The sequence below is a fragment of the Carettochelys insculpta genome, chromosome 26 (assembly GCF_033958435.1).
Source record: "Carettochelys insculpta isolate YL-2023 chromosome 26, ASM3395843v1, whole genome shotgun sequence".
NCBI classification, from domain to species: Eukaryota; Metazoa; Chordata; order Testudines; family Carettochelyidae; genus Carettochelys; species Carettochelys insculpta.
The window spans coordinates 15,128,234-15,149,095 of NC_134162.1; the positions used below are offsets into that span (position 1 = coordinate 15,128,234).

Sequence of the window (20,862 nt, forward strand, 5' to 3'; positions counted from 1 at the left end):
TGTATTTACTGCCGCTGGGCTGGGCTGGGCTGGCGGGAAACCTGACTAACGGTTACTGGGGGCTGCAGTGCTGGCTATCGGAGCGCGCCGGCCGACACCACGCGGGGTACGACAGAGTTTGCCAGCGGGCTACCGGCGTGCGGGGCGGCTTTGCGACGGAGGTTGCTGCGGGGTTAGGTGCTCCCCCTCGAGACGCGCTGGCGGGACGGTGCTCGGCCCGGGGACAGACCGATGACCGCTCTCGTGCTACGGGAGCGGGGAGCAGCCGCCAGGCACCGCCTCGCGTGATGTAACCACGTTCTCACGCTCGCCGGCCTCCGGGAGCTGGGGCTTTAAAAGCGCACGGGGTTAGGGGCGGGGCCAACTCACTGCCCGGAACCAAAATGGCACCTGGGAGACCCACCGCACGCACGGCTGCCCCTACTCACGATGGCGCCAGCAGTACTTCCGGCCCGGCCCGGCCCTTCCGTAGGGGCCCTTGCCCACTGCCCCACCCATCCCCGGCGTGCTTTGCAGGGGCTGGCAGGCGGGGCGGGGCCCGGGCGAAGGACCCAAAATGGCTGACTTCGAGGATCGGGTGTCGGACGAAGAGAAGGTAGGGGTGGGGGGTTGGCCTCCGCCGAGCTCCTGGGGGCAGTGCCCCCTGCTGGCCCCCGCCCCTGGGCTGGCCGAGCCAGACCTCCGACTGCTCCCTCCCCCCCGCCGCCCTTCTTGCTACCCCTGGGGCCGCGAACCGTCACCCTGCAGGTGGAGAGACGCCGCCGTGTGCGTCGCGCCTGTGCCTGGAAGAGACACGTACGCCCCCGCCCGAGGGCGAGAAACACCCTGCGCCCCCTGTGAGCGCCCCGCGAGCAGGCACCCAGCCGCCCTCGCCTTGCTCCGTCCGCAGACGGGAGCACGAGGCGGGGTAGTAGCCCCTCCCTGGGGGGCTCGGGCCCCCCGGTTCGTTAAGGCCGGATCTTGGGTGGGAAGGGGCCGGTAGCAGCCCCGTTGAGAGGGAGTGGCGCCCCTGGCCCCGGGAAGGAAGGCTGAGGCAGCCACGCCCCGGCACCAGAAGAGGAATAACTTCCTTGTTACGAGTGTTTCCTTCTCAGGTTGTGGGGGCAGTGATCGGTCTCCTTTTTCAGCGACAGCTGTAAAACTGCATTTTTTTTTTTTTTTTACAGCTATCTTAACTTTTTCTGTTAAGTGTTAACTGCTGTACAGCCCCCAGTGAATTAGCTTCAGGTTGGAGGTGAGCAGTTTGCCTAGCACCTATGTTGGAGGAAGACTTGTGGCAAGTCCACCTCTTACACGAATTCATTGGACTATTTAATATCAATAAAGCAGACAGGACCTCCCACAAAGCAAATACATTGTTTGACTAGTTAGGATTGTCCAGAGGGGTGTAGTCAAACTTTCATCTTTAGTTGCAGTTTTTCTAACTTCTCCTTGGACAGCCCCTGTGAAAACAATACAGTGAAAATGCAGAACCCTAATTTAGCTACATAAACTTAGCAGACAGCTACTGTCTGGGACTTCAGCATGAATTTGTCAGTGCCCTGTGTACACAGGCAGAGCATGTCCTGCTTGCTACTACAGCTTGCATTTTCTAGTCTGACTCCCCATCCAGCAACATCCATGATCTGGCAATATTTTAGTTAGCCAGGTGACTGCTTATTATGGGTGTGGCCAAATTGCTTGTGGTCCCATAAAGGTTGTTAACAGCACAGAACATTGAAAGCCAGGACCAGTGACTAATTTAGGGGGTAAATTACAGCTAAATGTCTTCAAAGCCCAGTAAACAAAAGTAGTGTTGGTCACATGCTAGAAAATATTGGCCACCCTGGTCCAGCAAATCTTGCTTTGCACGGGTCAGGTCCCAAGTGTGGCAGATAAGAGGTTCAACCTGTACAATTAATAGAAATGCTTGTGTGATTTTTTCTCTTTGCAGATCTGGTCAATCAGGGCGTGGCAGTTCCTTAGTCTGCTTATGCTAGCAATAGCAGTTTGATTAAACCTTACTTTCATATGCAATAAGTTGCATGAGGGGTAGAAACTTATTTAACAAGCTCAACTGTAGCTGGGAGGATTCTTATTTTAAGATAGCAATTGATATTGCACAACTTGCTTCTTACTCAGTTTTAGTTGATATAGTATTTAAGCAATTATTGTAATAGCTTGAGACACTGGTCCAGGATTGTATTAAAGATTTAGCAAATTCCCCCCTACCCACCACATCTGAACAAACTACTATTTGGAAGGTTTTTTTTTTTTTTAAAAAAAAAAAAAAGCTGTCTTCCCAGTAACTTATCCATTCCTCATGTTCTTTTGAATTTTTCTGATGAGTTTCAGCTCCTAAACAAGTGTGTACTACGTTGGTTTTCCATTAACTGGTAAGCTAGAATTACCAGCTGAACATTAATACTAAAAATTGATTACTTTAGTTAGCCAACACTAGTATTTTCAATACTGATATGTTGGTATTCGGCATTATTTTCTCCTAGCCTTGAATGCAAGTATGATGTTAGTTCCCTGAGTAGTATATAGGGCAAGATATGCTCTTATCAACTGTTAGAGTTAATTTTAAACAGTTCTCTCCTGTTATAACTAGCAGGTTTAATAAGTGATACCTTACCTTCATGTTTTTGATCTTCTGTTTGGCTTTCTTTAGTCCAAGTTCTCTCCTAAATATCTGAGGTTAGCAACCCTTTGAGGCAAAAGAAAAGGCCACAATAGTCAAAGGAACATAGAGGCCTGTAGCTCCAAAAAAAGTTCTTCTACATGTGATAAAACCCCTACTTAGCTGCTGTGTAACCCTGTGGGCATTAATTTTTTGCTGTGAAAGCCTCTCAGGTGCTTAAGTTTATGCCTTTTGTCATCTATACTATTATCTCATACCCAAGCCCCAGCATGATCATAAACTGGCTTAGTTATAGATGTTGTCCTGTCTTACCTTGCTTGCAGGGTCCAACTGGGTGAACATGCTCAGAGCACATTGGTCTCTATAGGAAGCAAAGAGAGGAGTGGCTACTTCCTTAAATTAGGCCCTGTGGTTAGGGTTTTCAGGTGGGTTGGGGAAACCCTGGTTCAGTTATCCTATCTCTGCATGATGAGAGAATATTTGAACCAGGATTTCCCACTTACAAGGTGAGTGGCCTAACTACTGGTTTATTGCATCACTTGTGCAGTCAGTGGGCTAATGTGTGTTTAATTAGCTATACAAAATGGGACACCTTCAACAGGAGAAATTGAGATTCACATTGGAATGACCCTTAGTCCTTTAGTTAGGGTAGTTTGCTCAGTGTTGTATAGTATTAATTCTAACCATAAGATTGAGTGTTTCCTTCTTTTGAGTAAATTCCATTCCATTTTCAGCTATTAACACCTTATAGTACATTGTTATATTTCAGCTGAAGATTGTAACAAATAAATTAAGCCTGCTTTTACCCATCAGTAGGTGTTTTCCCTATTTTAAAGATGCTGGAATCTGAAGGGAGCAGAGGCAGATTAAATGAGTTGCTTGTAGCATTCTTGACCTTGGCAGAACTGGGAATAGAAGCTGGTGATCACGTTGCAGACAAACTCTTTGTCTTGCATACACTTTTTCTTTTTAAATATTTAGCTTTATCTACTCTGACTTTAAAAAAAAAATCAGTAATAGAGAGGTTGGTGTGTTACTCTGTATCCTAGCAAAACAAAATATAATCTTTAACTTGCTATATGACTAACAACTTGTTAGTCTTTAAAGTGCTACATGACTGACTTTTTTTTTAAATCAGTGCACATCACTTGAAGATCAAGCAGGGTGGACTAACCTGGTTTGCCATATCTATAAGATTGTATCTGTTGATCCTTGTATTCATAGGTCAATGCTGGATAATTAAAGGGTATGCAGCATACTGAAGACTCTTTGGTTATGGTTACACTACAGTGATCTGTTAACAGAAGTCACAGTCAGAAGAGATTTCACAACAAAAGTTCTGTGAACAGAGTGTGGCCACACACAAAAGCCAATCATAAGAGTGCTCCACTACAAAACAGGCACCCAGAATCACAGCAGACAAGGCTGCCCATTCTTCTGGATGCCCTGTCCGTCAAGAGAGAGCCTCACAGGACATCCACACAGCTTTTTTGTTGACAGCATCTGTTGACAGCAGTGTTACGCCTCATGGCTGAGAAGCAGCCTGCTGTTGGCGAAATTGCCGAGTTTTTTCAAGAAACTATACGCAAAACACTGTGTGTGGATTTTCCACCACTTTTGTCAACACACTGGGGTTGTTGGCAAAACTTGCTAGTGTAATCATAGCCTTTGAGTGTATATTGGTCTGGTTTGTGAATTTTTTCTATTGTCACCCTCTTTTTCTGCTTTCATTTTGCCAGTTTAAAAAAACAGAGGTTGGTGACTAGATGCTTTCCCCATTTTAGAAAGAGGAAGTTAGTTTCTGCTCACACTGCAGAGATACCTGAAATGGTAATAATGAGCCAGGAAGTAGATCGGTTTTGCAGAAATAGCATGTTTGCCTGCAGAAGTATGAAACTGAGACTAGCAGTGGGCTGACACCCAAAGGCAAAGAGACACTGAAGTGACAACAGTGCAGAAGCTTGTTAGATAGGGTGAACTGCTTTACCACCAAGTCATCATCATCTATTTCATGAATAGGCATTGCTGTTTTCAGTTGTGGAGAGTAAGGACTTTTTTAATTGCAAAGAGAGAGTAGGGAGAGGAGTAAGATACGCTTTACAAAAATGATTACGTCTTGGCAGTGTAAGCTTTGCTCCTGGCTGCTGTTTTAATGGGACTTGTCATAAATGTAGATTGGTGAAGTTAAATAAATAATACAGTGATTGACCAGTCTCACTGAAGTGAGACAAGTTACTTACAGTTTGATGTGTACATAGGCATTGTGATTTATTCTCCACTAAGGGTTTGAGTCCAGGGCTTACTCTTTTACGAAGCAGTCTAATTTAGATACAGTGCCTAATTTGCATCTAAAGTGGGATATAATACCAAAATAGAGGTGACTACATATTCTTAACTGTAAGGTACCCTTTATCAGGCCCAAGTACTGATGCAGTTTCACAACTGCACTATGACCAGTCACATCATTTACCTTATTACTGAGATATTACATAAATATAGACACTGTGTAATTATTTTGAATGGCCAGTCTATTTAGCTGCCATTTCAGGAACTCAGTTGGAAGGAAGACTATTCCGTTGAGGGGTGGAGTAGTGGGACAAGTAGCCCCTGCTGTAATCCCTTCCAGTTGAAATAGATCTTGGCACCTGTTAGATGAAATTTTGTGTGTACTCTGAGTACAGCAGTTGTAGCAATGCTTTCACACTTCCAGAATGACATGCCTTATGTTTATGCTTATGCCAGCACTTGCTAAGAAAAGCACACACACCAGCCATGTAGGGTAGGACTCACGGTACAGTCTGCAAGGCAAACTGTGGAACAGCAATGTCCATATTAGTTTCTATACAGTAATCCTGAACACAAGGATAGTCTGATGCTTTCTGGTACACATTCTCAGAACTTTCATGGCTATTAGATACTGTAAGAAGTACGAGAGTTACTTATATAGTGGAGTTTTATCAAACATCCAAAAAACCCCACCTAGTAACAATGCTAAATGTCTGTAATGCTTCAGCAAAAAGCAGAAGGAAACTTAAGACTGGATAGGTTGGCAAACACCTCATCCCAGTTTATGCCTTTATATTCTTTTATCTGTTCCACTAAGTAATATTTTGGACATTAAAAGCACATTATTTTAGAAACAAATAAGTACAAGTAGCTTTTGCTGTTCAAGGATCTGTGACATTGGCAAGAGCAAGATGCTGGTAGGATGTGAAAGCACCACGAAAGCATAGCAATGCCTCCTGTGTCAGTGAAAGGTTTTATATCTCTTCAAAGGCAATGGAATTGCAAATAGTTGCTTCCATTCCGCTAGAAGCCAGAAAAATGTTTTTGAGGGGTGTTCGCTGTTCCTAATGGTCTTTCCTGAACCAATTGAAAACAATACTTGCTCTTTTAGTCAAAGACAATGAATGAAATGCCTTAACCGGGTTCTACCATAATTGAAAGCGTGAATAACTGTAAAACCAGTTGGAAAAATTGTGGTGCTTTATATAAGCCTTAAAGGGAGGAGTGCAGTTGAGTGGTGGTGTTTACTGTTTCCAGAGTCCCGTCCAGTATATAGTCCCTCAGGTGTTATGCAAACCATAAAGCTTGGCATGGAATTAGGGAACCTGTTGCTTAAACTGAAAAAAAAATTGCCTTATGCCAAAGCCACACGAATAGAAATGATAAAACACACTAGTATTTAATACGTTTTAGAATACACAGGTGGGTTTGATTTTCTTTTTTCCCCTTCAGAGTTCAGGAAATCTCAAGTATGTACTTTCTTCAGACCTCAGCCTGTTCAGACCTCTATCATAGTACTTTTGATTCCAAGTGCCTAATTTTTTCAGGACATTTTAGAGCTTTATGATAGCCACTGGACAAGTTCCAATAAGATATAAACTTCTAGACAAATGAAGGAACAATGTGACACAGAGTGGCACCAAGTCCTTTTATTAACACGTGCCAGAAATGGTTCCACATTCTATATGGAATTGTTTTCAGTTTTTTGCCTTACACAGAGATTCCAAGTGAGCAATAATTCCAGAAGAGCGACTAATATGGCATTAATAATGATCAGAGATCTGAGCTTTCTGCAGTTAACCCTTCCCCTGCAATTCTCTGATTACAAAAAGCTCATAAAAATCCATGGTCTTCCACAATTACAGTGAAACACTCAACTAGTTTCCTTAGCCACAGTATATATAGGTGCAACTCTTTTGTGGGTACCCAGTAGAACCCAATTTATCCAAGCCTCCTTTATTTGGCTTTCCATGTTAACTGAACCACTGGCTGCCCAGGGACTGACCACCTGAGCCCCAGCTGCCAGAGGTGTCAGCACTAGGCAGCTGATGGTTTGGTTAATTTGGAAAATTGGGTTATGGAGGCTCAGCTAAATGGGGTTTTATGGCACAGTATGGCTGTGTCTACATGGGCACAAATCTTCGAAATCACCATATGTTGAAATTTACTAATGAGGCGCTGAATTGAATATTCAGTGCCTCATTAGCATTAGGACGCTTCCAGCTGCAGCGCTTCTAAAGCTCTGCTTTCAAGAACACGCGGCTCAGCGCAGCTACACGGGGGTCCTTTTCGAAAGGACCTGCACCTTTCGAAATCCCCTTATTCCGATCAGTGAGTGGGATAAAGGATTTTGAAAGGTGCGGATTCTTTCGAAAAGGACCCCCGTGTAGCCGCGCTGAGCCGCGCACTTTTGAAAGCGGTGCTTTCGAAGCGCTGTGGCTGGAAGCGTCCTAATGCTAATGAGGCACTGAATATTCAATTCAGCACCTCATTAGTAACCTTCAAAATGGCCATTAGCATGGCTGTTTCGAAGATTTGTGCCCGTGTAGACATACCCTATATGTTTTTATATTCACAAATGTAAAAACTAAAGATGCACTGTAAAAAATGCAAAATCTGCACTGTTCCATGACAAATGGATTGCTAAGATCCCTGATAATGTAAACCATGATGTCCAAGCCAGGCAGACTCACCGGCTAACTGATATGCTCTGATGAGCCTAAATAGAAATGTTCTCCATTGTTTCCAAGTAGTAGGTGTCAGGGCTGAAAGCTTCCTGACGATATTTGCTACATGTTTTTCTTGCACTGGTCGCATTATGTGCCTGAAAAAAATAAATGTACCCATGTAATCAAGGAAGGCTATATAACAATATACTGAGTTTTGAAGAATATTCTGTGTATGCAACAGAAATGATGTTAGCATAGGGTTTTTTGCTTTGTTTTCTCAAAGTTTTTGTGGCAGATTTTACTTAAATATTTTCCTAAAATTATAGACCTGGAGAGGTCATCAAATCCAGTCCCCTGCACACATGGCAGGACTAAGTGCCATCTAAACTCTCCTGGATGGGTCATCATCTAACTGCTTTTTGTGGTTGTGGAAGCTACACCACATCCTTCCTAGCCAATTTGATCTAGTGCTGAACCACCTGGACAGGTAGCTTTTCCTAATGTCCAACCTTAAGCTCCCTTGCTGCACTTTCAGCCCATTGCTTCTTTCCCTATTATCAGGAGTTAGACTAATTTTTTCTTCCTCCTCCTTGTAACAACCTTTTAGATATTGGAAAGCTGTTATGTTCCCTCTGTCTTCCTTTTCCAGGCTAACCCCTTCCCCCCCACCCCCCAGTTTTTTGTCAAGCTTCCCTTTTAGGTCATGTTTTCTAGACTTTGAATCATATTTCGTGCTTCTCCCTGGACTTAATCCAGTTTTTCCACATCTTTCCTGAAATGTGGTACCAAGAACTGGATACAGTGTTCCAGTTGAGACCTAATCAAGGAGTGGAAGAACTACTTTGTGTGTCTTTCTTACACACTCCCAAAATGTATGTATGTATGTTTGCTTGCATGCAAGTGGCACACTATTGCCCCATATATAGCTTGTGGTTCACTATGATGCCTAGGTCCCTTTCTTCAGCACTCCTTCCTAGGCACTCACTTCTCATTCATTTTGAGGTGCTCTAGATCCAGTAGAAAGGTGTGTGTAGCCACAATTTTCTACACTGTGGCTCCTGTCCTCTGGAAGACTGCAAGGAGCCTTCAAAAGAACAAGAGGGTCCTGCTCAAGTTGTTCCTTGCTGATCCAGAAATAAACATGCAGAATGGTTGCCACAAGAGATAAACAGGTCAAAAGCTTAAAGATAAATGTCTGGCCTCCCTGTTGCCTGACCTCTAGTCCTTCCCAAGTTTGTAAAATGCCTTAAGCTGCTAGGTTGTATCACTGCTCTGCTTAATTAGGCCTATTCTCTTTACAACATGCTTCAGGAAATAATGTTCCAATAGCTCGCTTAAGAATAACATTGACCTCTGAGAGCGCTCTCTCTTTCTCCTGTGTTGTGGACAATCATTTGCTTTGGAAGACGCCCATCACCGGCAGCAGGTGTGCTGACACTTCAGAGTGGTGGGATTGAGCAGAATGCCACAAGAGTTAGACACAAGAGAAATCACTCGTTAAAATCTGAAGGCTTGTTTTTAAAGCAGGATCTCCCTCTGCTGACATCTCAAGTTCATTTTGTAACTTTCCGTCACTCTTCACTTTTGCAGTTTGTACATTTCATCACACTCTGCTTCATTGTTACATTCTTCCTTGAGGATTTATCATTTCAGTCACTTTCCCTTTGAAGCCTGTCAAATATATCTAATTGTGTTCAAAATAGATAGAATTACATCTTTACGCAAATTACTAGTCCCATGGCATTTGAGTCATAGATTTGGTGGGAGAGGGCATTTGTCTTCCTGCTGGGAAAGGATCTGTTCTCATACCCATCTCCCATCTGGTGCTGCTTGTTTTCTGGCAGTCAACGGCATGTCCTCTTTTTGCCAATCGGCAGCAGCAAAACAACTACATCAGAGGCAACCCTCGATTCTCTCAGGCTACATCTACACTACAGTGATCTGTCGACAGAAGATATTGTTGAAATAGATCTTCCATCAAATTTCTGTCAACAGATCACATCCACAGACACAAGCAGATCAAAAGAGCAATCCACTCTGTTGACAGACTGCCCAGCCTTCTGTCGACAGAACAGGCAGCTGGAAGCTCAGCAAACAGAGCTCCCCAGTGAATCCGAATCCCTGCCTGTCAACAGAGGACCCCTGGATTGTCTACACAGCTTTTTTGTCCACAGACTGTCAACAAAGGTGTGCTTCCTCATCCAGGAGAGAAGGAACACTGTCACTAGAAGTGCTGAGTTTTGTCAACAGACTGTAGACAAAACGTGTGTGCGCGCGCGCGTGCGCGCCCCACGGGTTTTGTCAACAAACCCTTTTGTGTAGGCATAGCCTCCGTGTACAGTAAACTTCTTTGCTAGACACTTCTCCAATAGGCTGTCCTGTAGTAGCAAATCTCTCCTTTCCACCCCTTGCAGCCTTGTTTACTCACTCTGAGTGACAGGTGGAGTCTGTATAGTTTCAAGCAGTAGTGTTTTATTGGGTGTTAGGAAGACTGTTCATTTTTTTTAAAGTGAGAATTGGCTAATTACATGTGCAGTTGTGCAGGCTGAGCAGTTTGGCACCTAATGTGATGTTTGTGACCCCAAAGGATATTTACAAAGCAAAGTCCATATTTTCAAAAGTGGTCATGTCTTTTGGGTGATTAGCTTGGAGTCCTAGAAACTGATTTGATAGGTGTTGAGCACCTGCATTTTCCACTGATTTCAGTTAGTTTGTGGGTGCTCAGATACTCTCAAAACCGGGGTCCAAAGTCTCAAGTTTTGCCTCCAAAACTGGAAGCGCACAAAACTCACGGTAGGCTTACAAAGATTAGATTATCAGTGTATGTCGATAACCCTCAATTTGCATGTATACTCACACGCACACAAAATATTTGCATTGATCATCAAAGTTTACAGATGAGTAAAGAAACAAAAAATGCTATTTGAGTGTGATTTCAGGGTATTCGCTGCATATTTTAGAACATGATAATGACAATTTGTGTCTTAGCTGTTAGAAAGATTTAGCTTTTTGACTTTAAGAACCTGTCCGTAAAAATGCATAAAACCTATACATTTGAACAGTGAATATTTACATTGATTAAAAATTTTAAAAATACTTAAACATAAAACAAATATCCATCAAAATTATGCAAAAATAAAACTCAGATTGTGCCAAGCTTAAGAAAAGGATGCTTTTGAAAATGTATGCCAAATTTAATGTAGTGATTTTTCTGCTTTACTGCAGGTGCGTATAGCTGCAAAATTCATCACTCATGCACCGCCAGGAGAATTTAATGAAGTGTTTAATGGTGAGTAAAGGAAATTAAATAGTTCATAGGATATTCCAGGTTTTACCTATTATCAGAAAGAAAATATTTCAGGTGGCTCAAAAATACCATTGGCAAAGGGACTATACTTTTTAAGACCAAGGTTTTCAAAATAATGATTTTAAATACTGACTTGTGACACCTTGCAAGAGACTGGACATGAGTTACTTTCTGGAAATAGCCCTGTTAAATGTCTCAATTTAGGCTATCCCTACATTGCCACTTCCAGCACTAAAATGTTTGTCATTTAGAGGTGTGAAAAATACCGTCCTGAGTGATAAAAGTTTTAGATTTATGAAATCACTTAGAGGATTCTCCCACACAATAATGAGTGACTCCACTGCCTATGTCACAGCATGATAAGGAGGGCGGTATAGACATACTCTTAAAAACTGAGGCACCCAAATCAGCCATTTTTGAGATCCTGCCCTGGAATCCTAAATTTAATTTAAATCATTTTGTGATCTTTGTCTGTGTCTGCATGTCGTGAGGATGTTGTTCTGCGGCATTTCCTCGGTACCTTTCTGACTTTCTCTTAACTCTTAGAAGCTATTTTTATGAATGTAAAATCCTTTATCTGGATGCTATTTCACCCTGCTGCATTGGCACAGCATTGACTTCATGGCACTATGATGAATAGTAAATGTTGTAAACTGGCTTTTACCAGACAAATATAAAATTTACTTGTAAAGAATTACCATCAGAAACTCTGAATATCATGTAACTGGCTTTCCATTTATATAATTGGTTTTTGATCCCATCATCAAAACACCATGAGCCATTTTCACTGTTCCCCAGTGGGGTAGCTGGAATGTTTCTCATAAACAACCATTCTGGCTCTTACTTTCATTCAACCATAGCTGAAAGGTGGCTAAAGAAAATGTGACTTAAAATAACAACAATGAAAATGGAGAGTATAATGGAAAAATAAATTCTTATTCTGCAACTAACAATCTTATATAGAGTTGCATTGGGAAATCTCAAAGCACTTTACAGTGCATCATTATCTCCATTTTACAGATGGGGAAACTGAGACCTGGGGATAAGTGCCTTGTGCAAGGTCACACAGTGAGCCAGCAATAGAGTCCAGTTCTGAGTTCCAGTCTAGTGTTCTGTCCACCATACTGGTAGCTACTTTCATGACCAGGCCCCTCTGGTCTACCAGCATTTAATCAGAATCATCTCATAGACAGCAAGGTTAAAGACCCAGTATGGCCATTCTTATGTTCTTAAGGAGGGAAGAATTTAGTTCCATTATACAACCACACATTGTGTTTAGTAAAATGATTTACGGCCTCCCTAATGTTTGAACATCCGCTTCCATCTCAGTTTTAGTGGCGCAAAGAATCTGTCTGATCACTTTCTTTCTCTAGATGTCCGGTTACTGCTTAACAATGACAATCTTCTCAGGGAAGGGGCAGCACAGTAAGTATTGTTTAAAACAGGTTTCAAAAAAACATTTTAAGGAAGCGTGTGTGTGTGTTTTTCAGTCTAATGAGACAACAGTGATGTGAACTGCGATCAGTGATAGTATTGGTGGAGGGTGCAAGGTAATGTAATTTCTCTGTTGCAACCAAGACACCTGGGTAGGTGGAGGGTCACCTCCAAAAAGCTTTGCTTAGGTTCCTTTTGTTATAATAGAAGGTAAACAGATGAGAGCTAACATTTGTATATTGTAACTCCTTAGAATCCTAAGGAACCATTACTCTTTGTTCCAGCTGCCAGAGGACTGATACCTGTCACACTGTCTGGAGTGGCTCACAATTGAGTGCCATCCTCAGGGCAGACAGACTGTCAAGAAACTATGCAGAAACCCCAGACTGCTTGTGTTTCTGCCGTTCGCTTTCTCCAACCCAGTAACAAGTGTGATTTCCTGAAGCACAATAGCAGTCGCCTTGGGCAGTCCAGTTTCTTGTCCCCCAGGCAACCTGGACTGAGGGCTTGATACGTATTGTACCCCTGCAGCACTTTAGTGAAGATGCTCCTATGCTGGAGAGAAGGGCAGTAGGAGGTACATCAATATGAGAAGCTCTCCTATCAACCTAGTACTGCCTACACTGGGAGCTAGGTTGCCCAGAGGTGTGGATTTTTCACACCCCTAAAGCTACACAGTGATATTGATTTCAGTTTGTAGTGTGTAGGCCTCAGTAATGGTTTGGCTACTCTATACCAAAGATCTCGAAACATTTATGTTGCTACCATCCCAGGAGACCAGTAATTTTCCCCAGGTCAGTTTGTACCTTAGCTATCACATCACAACTTATTTTCAAGAGCACTGTCTATGCAAGTATTAAACATGGACATTTTCTCTATACCAGGATTTGTATTCATTAATCTCTCCGTGAAAATATAAATAATTAAGATTGCACAGTTAAAGCTTACCTTTTTCAAATATTAACAGTGCGTTTGCCCAATATAACATGGATCAGTTCACTCCAGTGAAGATAGAAGGGTACGATGATCAGGTAAGACATAGTTTTTCTGGCTGTCTTTGAAGGTTTTCATTTGGTGCTCATCACCGCAGGTGTTGCAATAGTCTTCCATCACAATCTGGATGGGAAATTGGGGTTAGATTGAAAATAAGATCTTCTGATCACCTAATATTTTTCTTAACAATTTTCTTAATAAGTTTCTGTACTTACGCATGCGCCTCAGACGAACCGTTTCCTTTTGACCATGCTCTGTATGACTGAGTGACTAAATGGGGCTCCATTTGGTACACCTTCCTTTGGCACAACTCCTTGCTACAGCCGGGGAGCCAGAGCGAGCAAAGGTGACTTTTCTATTAGGGCTGTTTAGCAGCACTGAGATGCTGTGTACTCGCAGCTCCCATTGGTTTCCGTAATAGGCTCTTAAAAAATAACCTACCCATTTATTCCAAATATCTCAGCTCTCCCATTATATCTTTCAGCTGTTCTGCATTCCTTTCTTCTGTATGAAAATACAGATTAAATAACTTCCTGTCTGTCTCCTAAAGATGGGCTAGGAATTTTTTTGTCTGTTGATACTCAGACTGAAATTCTAAAAAAGGCACCATTAATTTCCATTGTTCAGTGGGAGAGAGTGGGCCCAGTTGGAGACTGCATAAAGATGTGGTTGACTTTAGTTCCTGAGCTCTGTACTAATAGAGGAACTGCATCCCCGTGTCTACTTGTGCCATTGGGTTTGGTCAAGTGGTGCAGACCTGGGAGGAATACCAAGACTAGGCTGTTAATAGAAGCAGATTTGGCAGATACTCTACAACTTGTGAGAGAGATTTGGCTGTTGCGTTTGATCTGGCTCCTGAGAGGACTGATTTCCTAGTGGGGGAGGGAACATCCTGCCAAGCTGCTAAAGACCATTCACCCTGACCTAAATGAGATACACAGTGAAGTAACCACATCTAGTCTTTCTGCTTGATCAGAGGAGATACTACAACATAGATGCTCCTGGAAGGAATAAGAGAGGAAAACGATGCCTTCCTGAGGGACACCCACCCTTTCCCCAGGAGGAAGAAAGAACTGGGGCTTGAGTTATCTTATTACAGTTTTACAGAAGCAGAATAATTGGTGCTTGTGTCATATTTAATGCAAAGGATCCCACAAAATGATGTAAGCTTCCTATGCACAACACCACTGAATGCAGCCGTCTCTGGGTTGGATAGCTACAACATATCCATGGTTCAAGAGAAAGTTTGTCCAAAGGCTTTGCAGCAAACCACAAATCACTAAATAAACCATAGAACCAGTAATGTCCTTGCAAAGTAGAGGGGATGTCAGGTCCTAAATTTTATCTGAAACAAATAATCCCTCGGGTGGTGAAATCTAGCAAATTTACAGTGGAGAGTCCCAGCACAGCAAAACTTTTAAACAGCGTACGTAAGCACTTTGATTTTTCCCTTTGTTTTCCAGGTCTTAATTACAGAGCACGGTGACCTGGGCAATGGCAGATTTTTGGACCCAAGGAACAAACTCTCGTTTAAGTTTGATCATTTAAGGAAAGAAGCAAGTGATCCCCACCCTGAGGACACAGAAGCAGCTCTAAAGCCATGGAGAGACGCATGTGATAGTGCACTGAGGGCATATGTGAAAGATCACTATCCCAATGGCTTTTGTACTGTTAAGTATCTGCTCTGTTTCATGGATGGGTCTTTGCTCCATGTCTCTAAGCCCCATAGGGAGACTCTGTACTGTAGTTTGGACACTCTTGTTCATTAGCATCTGTTTTATAGATCTTGTACAGCAGGGGTTCTCAAATGTCATCGCACTATGACCTCCTTCTGACAACAAAACTTACTGCACAACCCCAGGAGTGGGGACCGAAGCCTGAGACAAAGCCCAGTCTCCGCCACCCTGAAGGGGTGGACAAAGCCCCAGAGCTTCAGTCCCAGCCAGCGGCCGGTAAGCTGAGTCTCAGCACCCAGGGCCAAAGCCCTCACACATTGGCTCTAGGCAGCAGGCCTTGGCTCAGGCCCTGAGTGCCAGCAAATCTAAGTCAGCCCTGGTGATACCATGAAAATGGGATGGTGACCCTTGTTGGGGTCCCAACCAGTGTTCCTTGTAAGCTGTGCACTCGTGCATTGCTCAAGAGAAATTCAGACGCCCTCCAGCTGATTACCAGAGTGCCCACATCTATGTTTTGCTTCTCCTGCTGGTGCACGTTCGCACTTGCCTCAATGTGCACAAAACATTTTTCTGCACAGGGATGAAAAATATCAGAGGGAATGTTGGTCCCAGCCCATGTTTTGAGAACCCCTGTTATATAGCAAAGGCACAAAGGTGTTGCGATTGTGTGTGTGTTTTTGTGCATGCGCGCACATTCATATCACCTGTAAACTGCTGGCAAAATGCTTCCACAGATGGGTGAGTTAATTAAGAGCTAAGTGTGCGCTAATGCACCTTGCAGCCCACTCCAGTGTTAAGCTAGTCAGGACAGGGAAGAAATATGTGTGTTCATGCATTGACGAGGTAACTAATGGTATCTGTGCATTGTCTGTGCTCTCTTAGCTCTGTGCTGTAGCAGGATATTGAGGCTACACCCAGTGTTGCTGGGATTAAGAGCACAAAGCTAGTGGAGTATACAGTGAGAACTTGGCACTGTGATGCTTATTTTCCTATTTCTTTATGGATTCAGGTTTACGGCAAGACTATCGATGGACAGCAGACAATTATTGCCTGTATTGAGAGCCACCAGTTTCAGCCCAAAAACTTCTGGTAAGATTTGAAAGCGTTCATGCCCCTGCCTTTGCTAGCCCTTTGAACACAAGCACTGCCATGCCTGCTCCCAAGCAGGCAGCTGACCTAGAGCAGGTCCTCTGCTTCCTCTCTTGCCCACTTCTCAAAAGCTTCTACTTCTGGCCTGCTTCGCTGTCAGGCTGGGTGAAGCTGCTCTGAGAGGGCCTGGTGCTGTTCCATGGACTGGCCTGTGACAGACACCGTGGCGCCCTCGTGGTTTTGAAGCCCAAGCCTACTGTACCCTCCATGTACTGATGCGTCATTGCCTAGAACTGCATTGAGCTGATGGAATGAGGTGGACACAGTGCGGGGAATAGAGCAGGAGCAGCACATTTAGCTCTTTCCCCGGTGGTGTTGAGAGCTGACTTGTCAGTTGGTTGGCACTTGGGTTCTTTTTAGGAATGGTCGTTGGAGATCAGAGTGGAAATTTACCATCACGCCGCCAACAGCTCAGGTGGTTGCAGTGCTGAAGATCCAGGTTAGTCACACTGCCCAGCATCAGTCATGTTGATTGCATTGCTGCTTCTTGGGTAGTTCTGGGTTTGACTCTGAAAAGAACTGCGTAGGTGTACACAGAGATGCCATGTTCAACGGGGAGACTTTATTACATTAATCAGTGGCTGTTAAAGTAAATGCAGTCCTTCAGATGTTATAAAACTAAAGTCTGGTCTGATGGTTTAGTCTTTGGGGTTTGTAGTCGCATATGCATCCAAGCTTTGTTCTTCACTCCTAATCTCTGCTAACCCAGGAAAAAGATGGCAGGTTGTACTGTCAACCCTTTATTGCCTGCTGTCAGTGCAGCTGTAATGAGTATTTACTACATTAGCATAATATTGAAAAGTCCTGCCTGAGCATAAGGTCCCTTGGAAATCCATCCAGCCTTCATTAGTCTCCACCGCAGGCTGAGAAAACTATCACAACATTGTTGTGTGTTTCTTCTGGTCTTTGGCTGTCACTGTGGACAGCACCCAGCATAAAGGTCAGTCTTGGTTGGGGCCTCTAGGCACTACCACCATATAAACAGTGCTTGTTCTTTCTTTGTGCAGGTTCATTATTACGAAGATGGCAATGTACAGCTGGTTAGCCACAAAGACATTCAAGACTCTGTAACCGTTTCAGTGAGTATGGAGAATTTACACTTCAGCAGCTGTTCTCTGTTGGTTTATGTCACCAAGGGCAGCTTTACTTTCTGCTGGGACTCCACTCTTGTATCACTTACCGCAGAGGCTTTAGGTCAAGTTATAAGCTGACCAGTCAGTGCAGCAACACAAAAAATCTGTAGGAAACCCAGCTTGTAGACTAAAGACTGTAGAGAGATGCACACTGTAGGGTATTCATTGCATGTTCTTCATGCTTCCAGTAGTAGTTACGTACGCCTGAGGGGACATTAGCTGTCATCTTTTCCCATTGGGAGAGAAAAGGAGCATTTGAACCAAAAGGCAACACCACATTTCTGAAAAATCTGGAGCCTTCAGCAACAAGGTCAAATAATTGTAGTTGTAGGTGCCTGGGAGTGCTCATCCCTGCACTGATGAGAAAGTAACTTAAGTGTTGTAATGACAAGCAGTCCTGTGGCATGTTAGACATTCACATTTATTAGATGAAGTGGGTTTTACCCACAAAAGCTCATGACCTAATAAATTGGTTAATCTGTAGCTTCACAAACAACAAGCAGTCCTGTGGCATCTTAGAGACTAAGAAGGTGACCTTCTGAGGCTGCTTGTCATAAGTTAGGCTGGGGCGAGCAAATATTTTACGCTGGGCCCCTCTTTTCATTGCTGCTATGAGCAAGGCCCCAACAATCTGTCTAATGCAATCCAAACCAACAGAAATTTTGGTTATGTTCATGTGAAAATAAAAAGCCCCTCTTGGCAGGTGTAAGAAAATAAGTCTGTAGAATGCAAAAACTTTGGTTTAGAAAAAAATCGGTATAGAAATGTGATTTCACAGACATAAAACAGTAACAAATTTCAACATTTTAATGAGATGGATGAGCCTGAGACCCAGCAGCCAATGGTCCTGTGCTCCCCTGAGGAAATTTCATACCCCCTGAGGGGGCCTGCTCCCCATTTTGCGCACCCCTGAATTAGGCTGGAAGGCAGGGGAGGGGGTAGTAGTGTCTGCTCACAAGAACAGAGTTCTTTTGGTCGCTAGAGGGCAGCCCTAGCTTTCACTTGGTACTGGACAGTGTGGATACTATCAGCTTCCCTTACCTCTGTTTCTCTGGAGTCTGGACCTTGACTAATCCTTGGCCAAGAATTTTGGATCTTGACAAAAAGTAATTGATTTCCCCAGTCTAAGTTGTGAGAGAATTCCATTGGACAAGGCAATGCATTTTTACATGTAGCCTTTGAACCGGAAAGTAATTTTCGTTCCTTGTATTCTATGTAGAATGATGTCCAAACAGCCAAGGAATTTATTAAAATCATCGAACATGCAGAAAATGAGTATCAGGTAAGAGAATTTCTCAAGGATCCATGAGATTCCATTAAGCTTGTTTTTTTTCCATGGACTTTTAAAGATACTTCCCTCTTATTTTCAAATGATCAAAATGTGAGAGATCAGTGCTGGTTTTGTTCCATCTCCTGTCCTCTCTTCGCTATCATCTGTAAGCCATGAGGCACAGTTAAGGGGCTGTGTAAGTGTTGAAAAATAAAATGACTAAGTCAGCAATATAAATATCCTGTAAAGGATATTGCCCATCAAGCTGAACTGGGGCCTCGAAGGTGCAAAGTTGCTAATTCCATTTCATGAAAAGATCATACTAGATAGAACTATTGGCAAGCTCAGCAGAAAGGCCAGGGAGCCTGAACTCTCCTCTCTACCTCCCAGTGATTAAGGGCAGGCCTTTACTATAGGGTAATGTCAACCTAACGTATGGAACTCCAGCTGCGTGACTAGCGTACCTGGAATAGATGTGCCATGGGTCATGTTACCAGAGGGTCTCCACTGCAGGGAGTCAATGGGACAAACTTTCCTGCCAACTTCTTAGACTTCTGATTCTGGAGTACTGGAGTCTTGATTGCCTTAAGAGCCTTTCCTAAGGAAGGGTCTGCTTCAGCTTTTCAGACAGGGCTTGTTCTGTGTGTAAGAAGGGGACTTAGCACAAGTTATTTTGCAAACAAATTCATTCGAGAAGGAAGAGAAGACAAGAGAGATCTTCTCCCTCCACACACATGGGCAGACACGTACACGGCTTGCTTTATCCCTTAGCTCGTTGGCAGCCCGCCTGGCTGTAATACTGGCTAATGCTTTTTGAAAGTATCCGTCCTCCTGCTGTTGTAGCTCTGCTTAGACAGACACATTTGATGTGCTTGCTCTTGCAGACGGCAATCAGTGAAAACTATCAGACTATGTCCGACACCACGTTCAAAGCTTTGCGTCGGCAGCTGCCCGTCACTCGCACCAAGATTGACTGGAACAAAATCCTGAGCTACAAGATTGGAAAAGAAATGCAAAATGCTTAAGAAGGAACTTATGAGATTGATGAAATGGTGGCGTACAAAAAATAAAACTAACGTGGTTGTATGCCAAGTAGGCGGTTTCCAAACCAGCGTGACGTTTTGCTCGGGCTTTCAAAGTTAATAAGTTTTCTAGCATCCTGGAGGACTATTCAACAAATTGCATTGTCTTTGTGTTTTGTGTTCCTGACCATATAAACTTCCTGTTAGTGCATTCACTGGTAGGTCATTTGAATTAAGCCACATTAATGGCTCAACAAGAAAGCCATTTGGGAGTCTGTTTGGGAGTCACTGTACTGTATCGGTTGGAAAATTTCATAGCCGTGAAAGCCCTTTTAGAAAAAGACAAGCAGATGGTATTGAGAGTGTTTGCCTTGTGCCCTTCTGCAGCATTCCAGGTATTCTAGTAAACCTCTCTGGTAACAACTCAAGGTGTAGAGGTGCAAGCTGTAACAAATACACGAGGTGATACATCTCCTACACATGCCTGCAGCTGATCTCCACACAGCAAAGAGCCCAGCGGCTTAGACTTCAGTATCTGCAGTGAGTTTACATGATCCTTTACAGCAATCCCAAGCAGGCCCAATTTTCTGTGTAAGCAATTTTTTTCTTTAAATCCAAAGATTTGAGCCACATTCCCTCTACGTGAACTTTTTTTCCCCCTTTTTCTTTTTCCTGGAAGTACGGTTAACAGACATCTGCATTTTTACAGAACAGCTAATCCAGTTTTTTTTTTTCTTTAGTATTGTTACAGTTGTTATGTGACTGCTGAGACACTTTGTCTGGATTGTGATTAAATATTAAGAAAAATGCAAATGTCTAAGAAATAATAGGTATGTTGTGCTTTAATGCTTTGTGGCAGGTTCCTAGAGTTTGTACCACAGGTGTATGAATGGGTAGTGTTTTAAATGATAAATAAAAGATTTGCGCCAAAGCGAGAGAAAAGTCACTCTCAGTCTTTGTCTCTTTGTCCCTATGCCTGGTTGTGCTTTAAGGGAACACAGATTAACACCGCCTTTGGAAAACTTGCTCTAAATTATTCTGTGTTTAATAGAACAGAAGGCAGCAAGTAATTGAGGTTCAGCTGCCTCTGGAAGAGAGAAGTACCTTTTCTCCCTCTCTAAGGTAGTGTCTGTATTAGTACTTTTGTCAGTATAAGGTGTCGGCTATGGATGTGAATAAAACCACACCCTGAGCAACGTGTAAACTACCCTGCATGGGTAGCTCTGTGTTTAATTATGTCAAGGGAGCTCTCTCTCATCAGCTCAGAGCAGCTACACAAGTGATGTTACAGTGGCACAGC

The 20,862-nt window shown here is 43.3% G+C and overlaps 1 protein-coding gene and 1 long non-coding RNA gene across 3 annotated transcripts; one reads left to right on the forward strand and one right to left on the reverse strand.

Annotated features, from left to right (window-relative positions):
• Positions 1-504: 504 nt before the first annotated feature.
• Positions 505-20,508, forward strand: CAPZA1 (capping actin protein of muscle Z-line subunit alpha 1). The gene is made up of 10 exons (XM_074977645.1): positions 505-595; positions 10,804-10,867; positions 12,259-12,310; positions 13,287-13,350; positions 14,776-14,982; positions 15,998-16,077; positions 16,498-16,576; positions 17,145-17,216; positions 18,490-18,552; positions 19,425-20,508. The coding sequence occupies exons 1-10, from the start codon at positions 557-559 to the stop codon at positions 19,563-19,565; spliced, it is 861 nt and encodes a 286-aa protein (XP_074833746.1). The 5' UTR covers positions 505-556; the 3' UTR covers positions 19,566-20,508.
• LOC142001957 (uncharacterized) lies at positions 1,318-7,616 on the reverse strand. 2 transcript variants are annotated; one of them, XR_012642592.1, is made up of 3 exons: positions 7,603-7,616; positions 2,618-2,689; positions 1,318-1,442 (listed from the first exon to the last, which is right to left on the reverse strand). It is a non-coding gene; the product is annotated as an uncharacterized LOC142001957 (long non-coding RNA). The 2 variants fall into 2 exon arrangements; XR_012642593.1 differs by lacking the exon at positions 7,603-7,616 and adding an exon at positions 3,798-4,156.
• Positions 20,509-20,862: the final 354 nt, after the last annotated feature.

What these genes read in the sequence shown, in the direction of transcription:
- CAPZA1 (XM_074977645.1), top strand. Translation starts at nt 557, where the DNA reads ATGGCTGACTTCGAGGATCGGGTGTCGGACGAAGAGAAG. An exon ending in GGGTGTCGGACGAAGAGAAG is followed by an intron (nt 596 to 10,803) that starts GTAGGGGTGGGG and finishes GCTTTACTGCAG; the next exon opens with GTGCGTATAGCTGCAAAATT. An exon ending in ATGCAGAAAATGAGTATCAG is followed by an intron (nt 18,553 to 19,424) that starts GTAAGAGAATTT and finishes TTGCTCTTGCAG; the next exon opens with ACGGCAATCAGTGAAAACTA.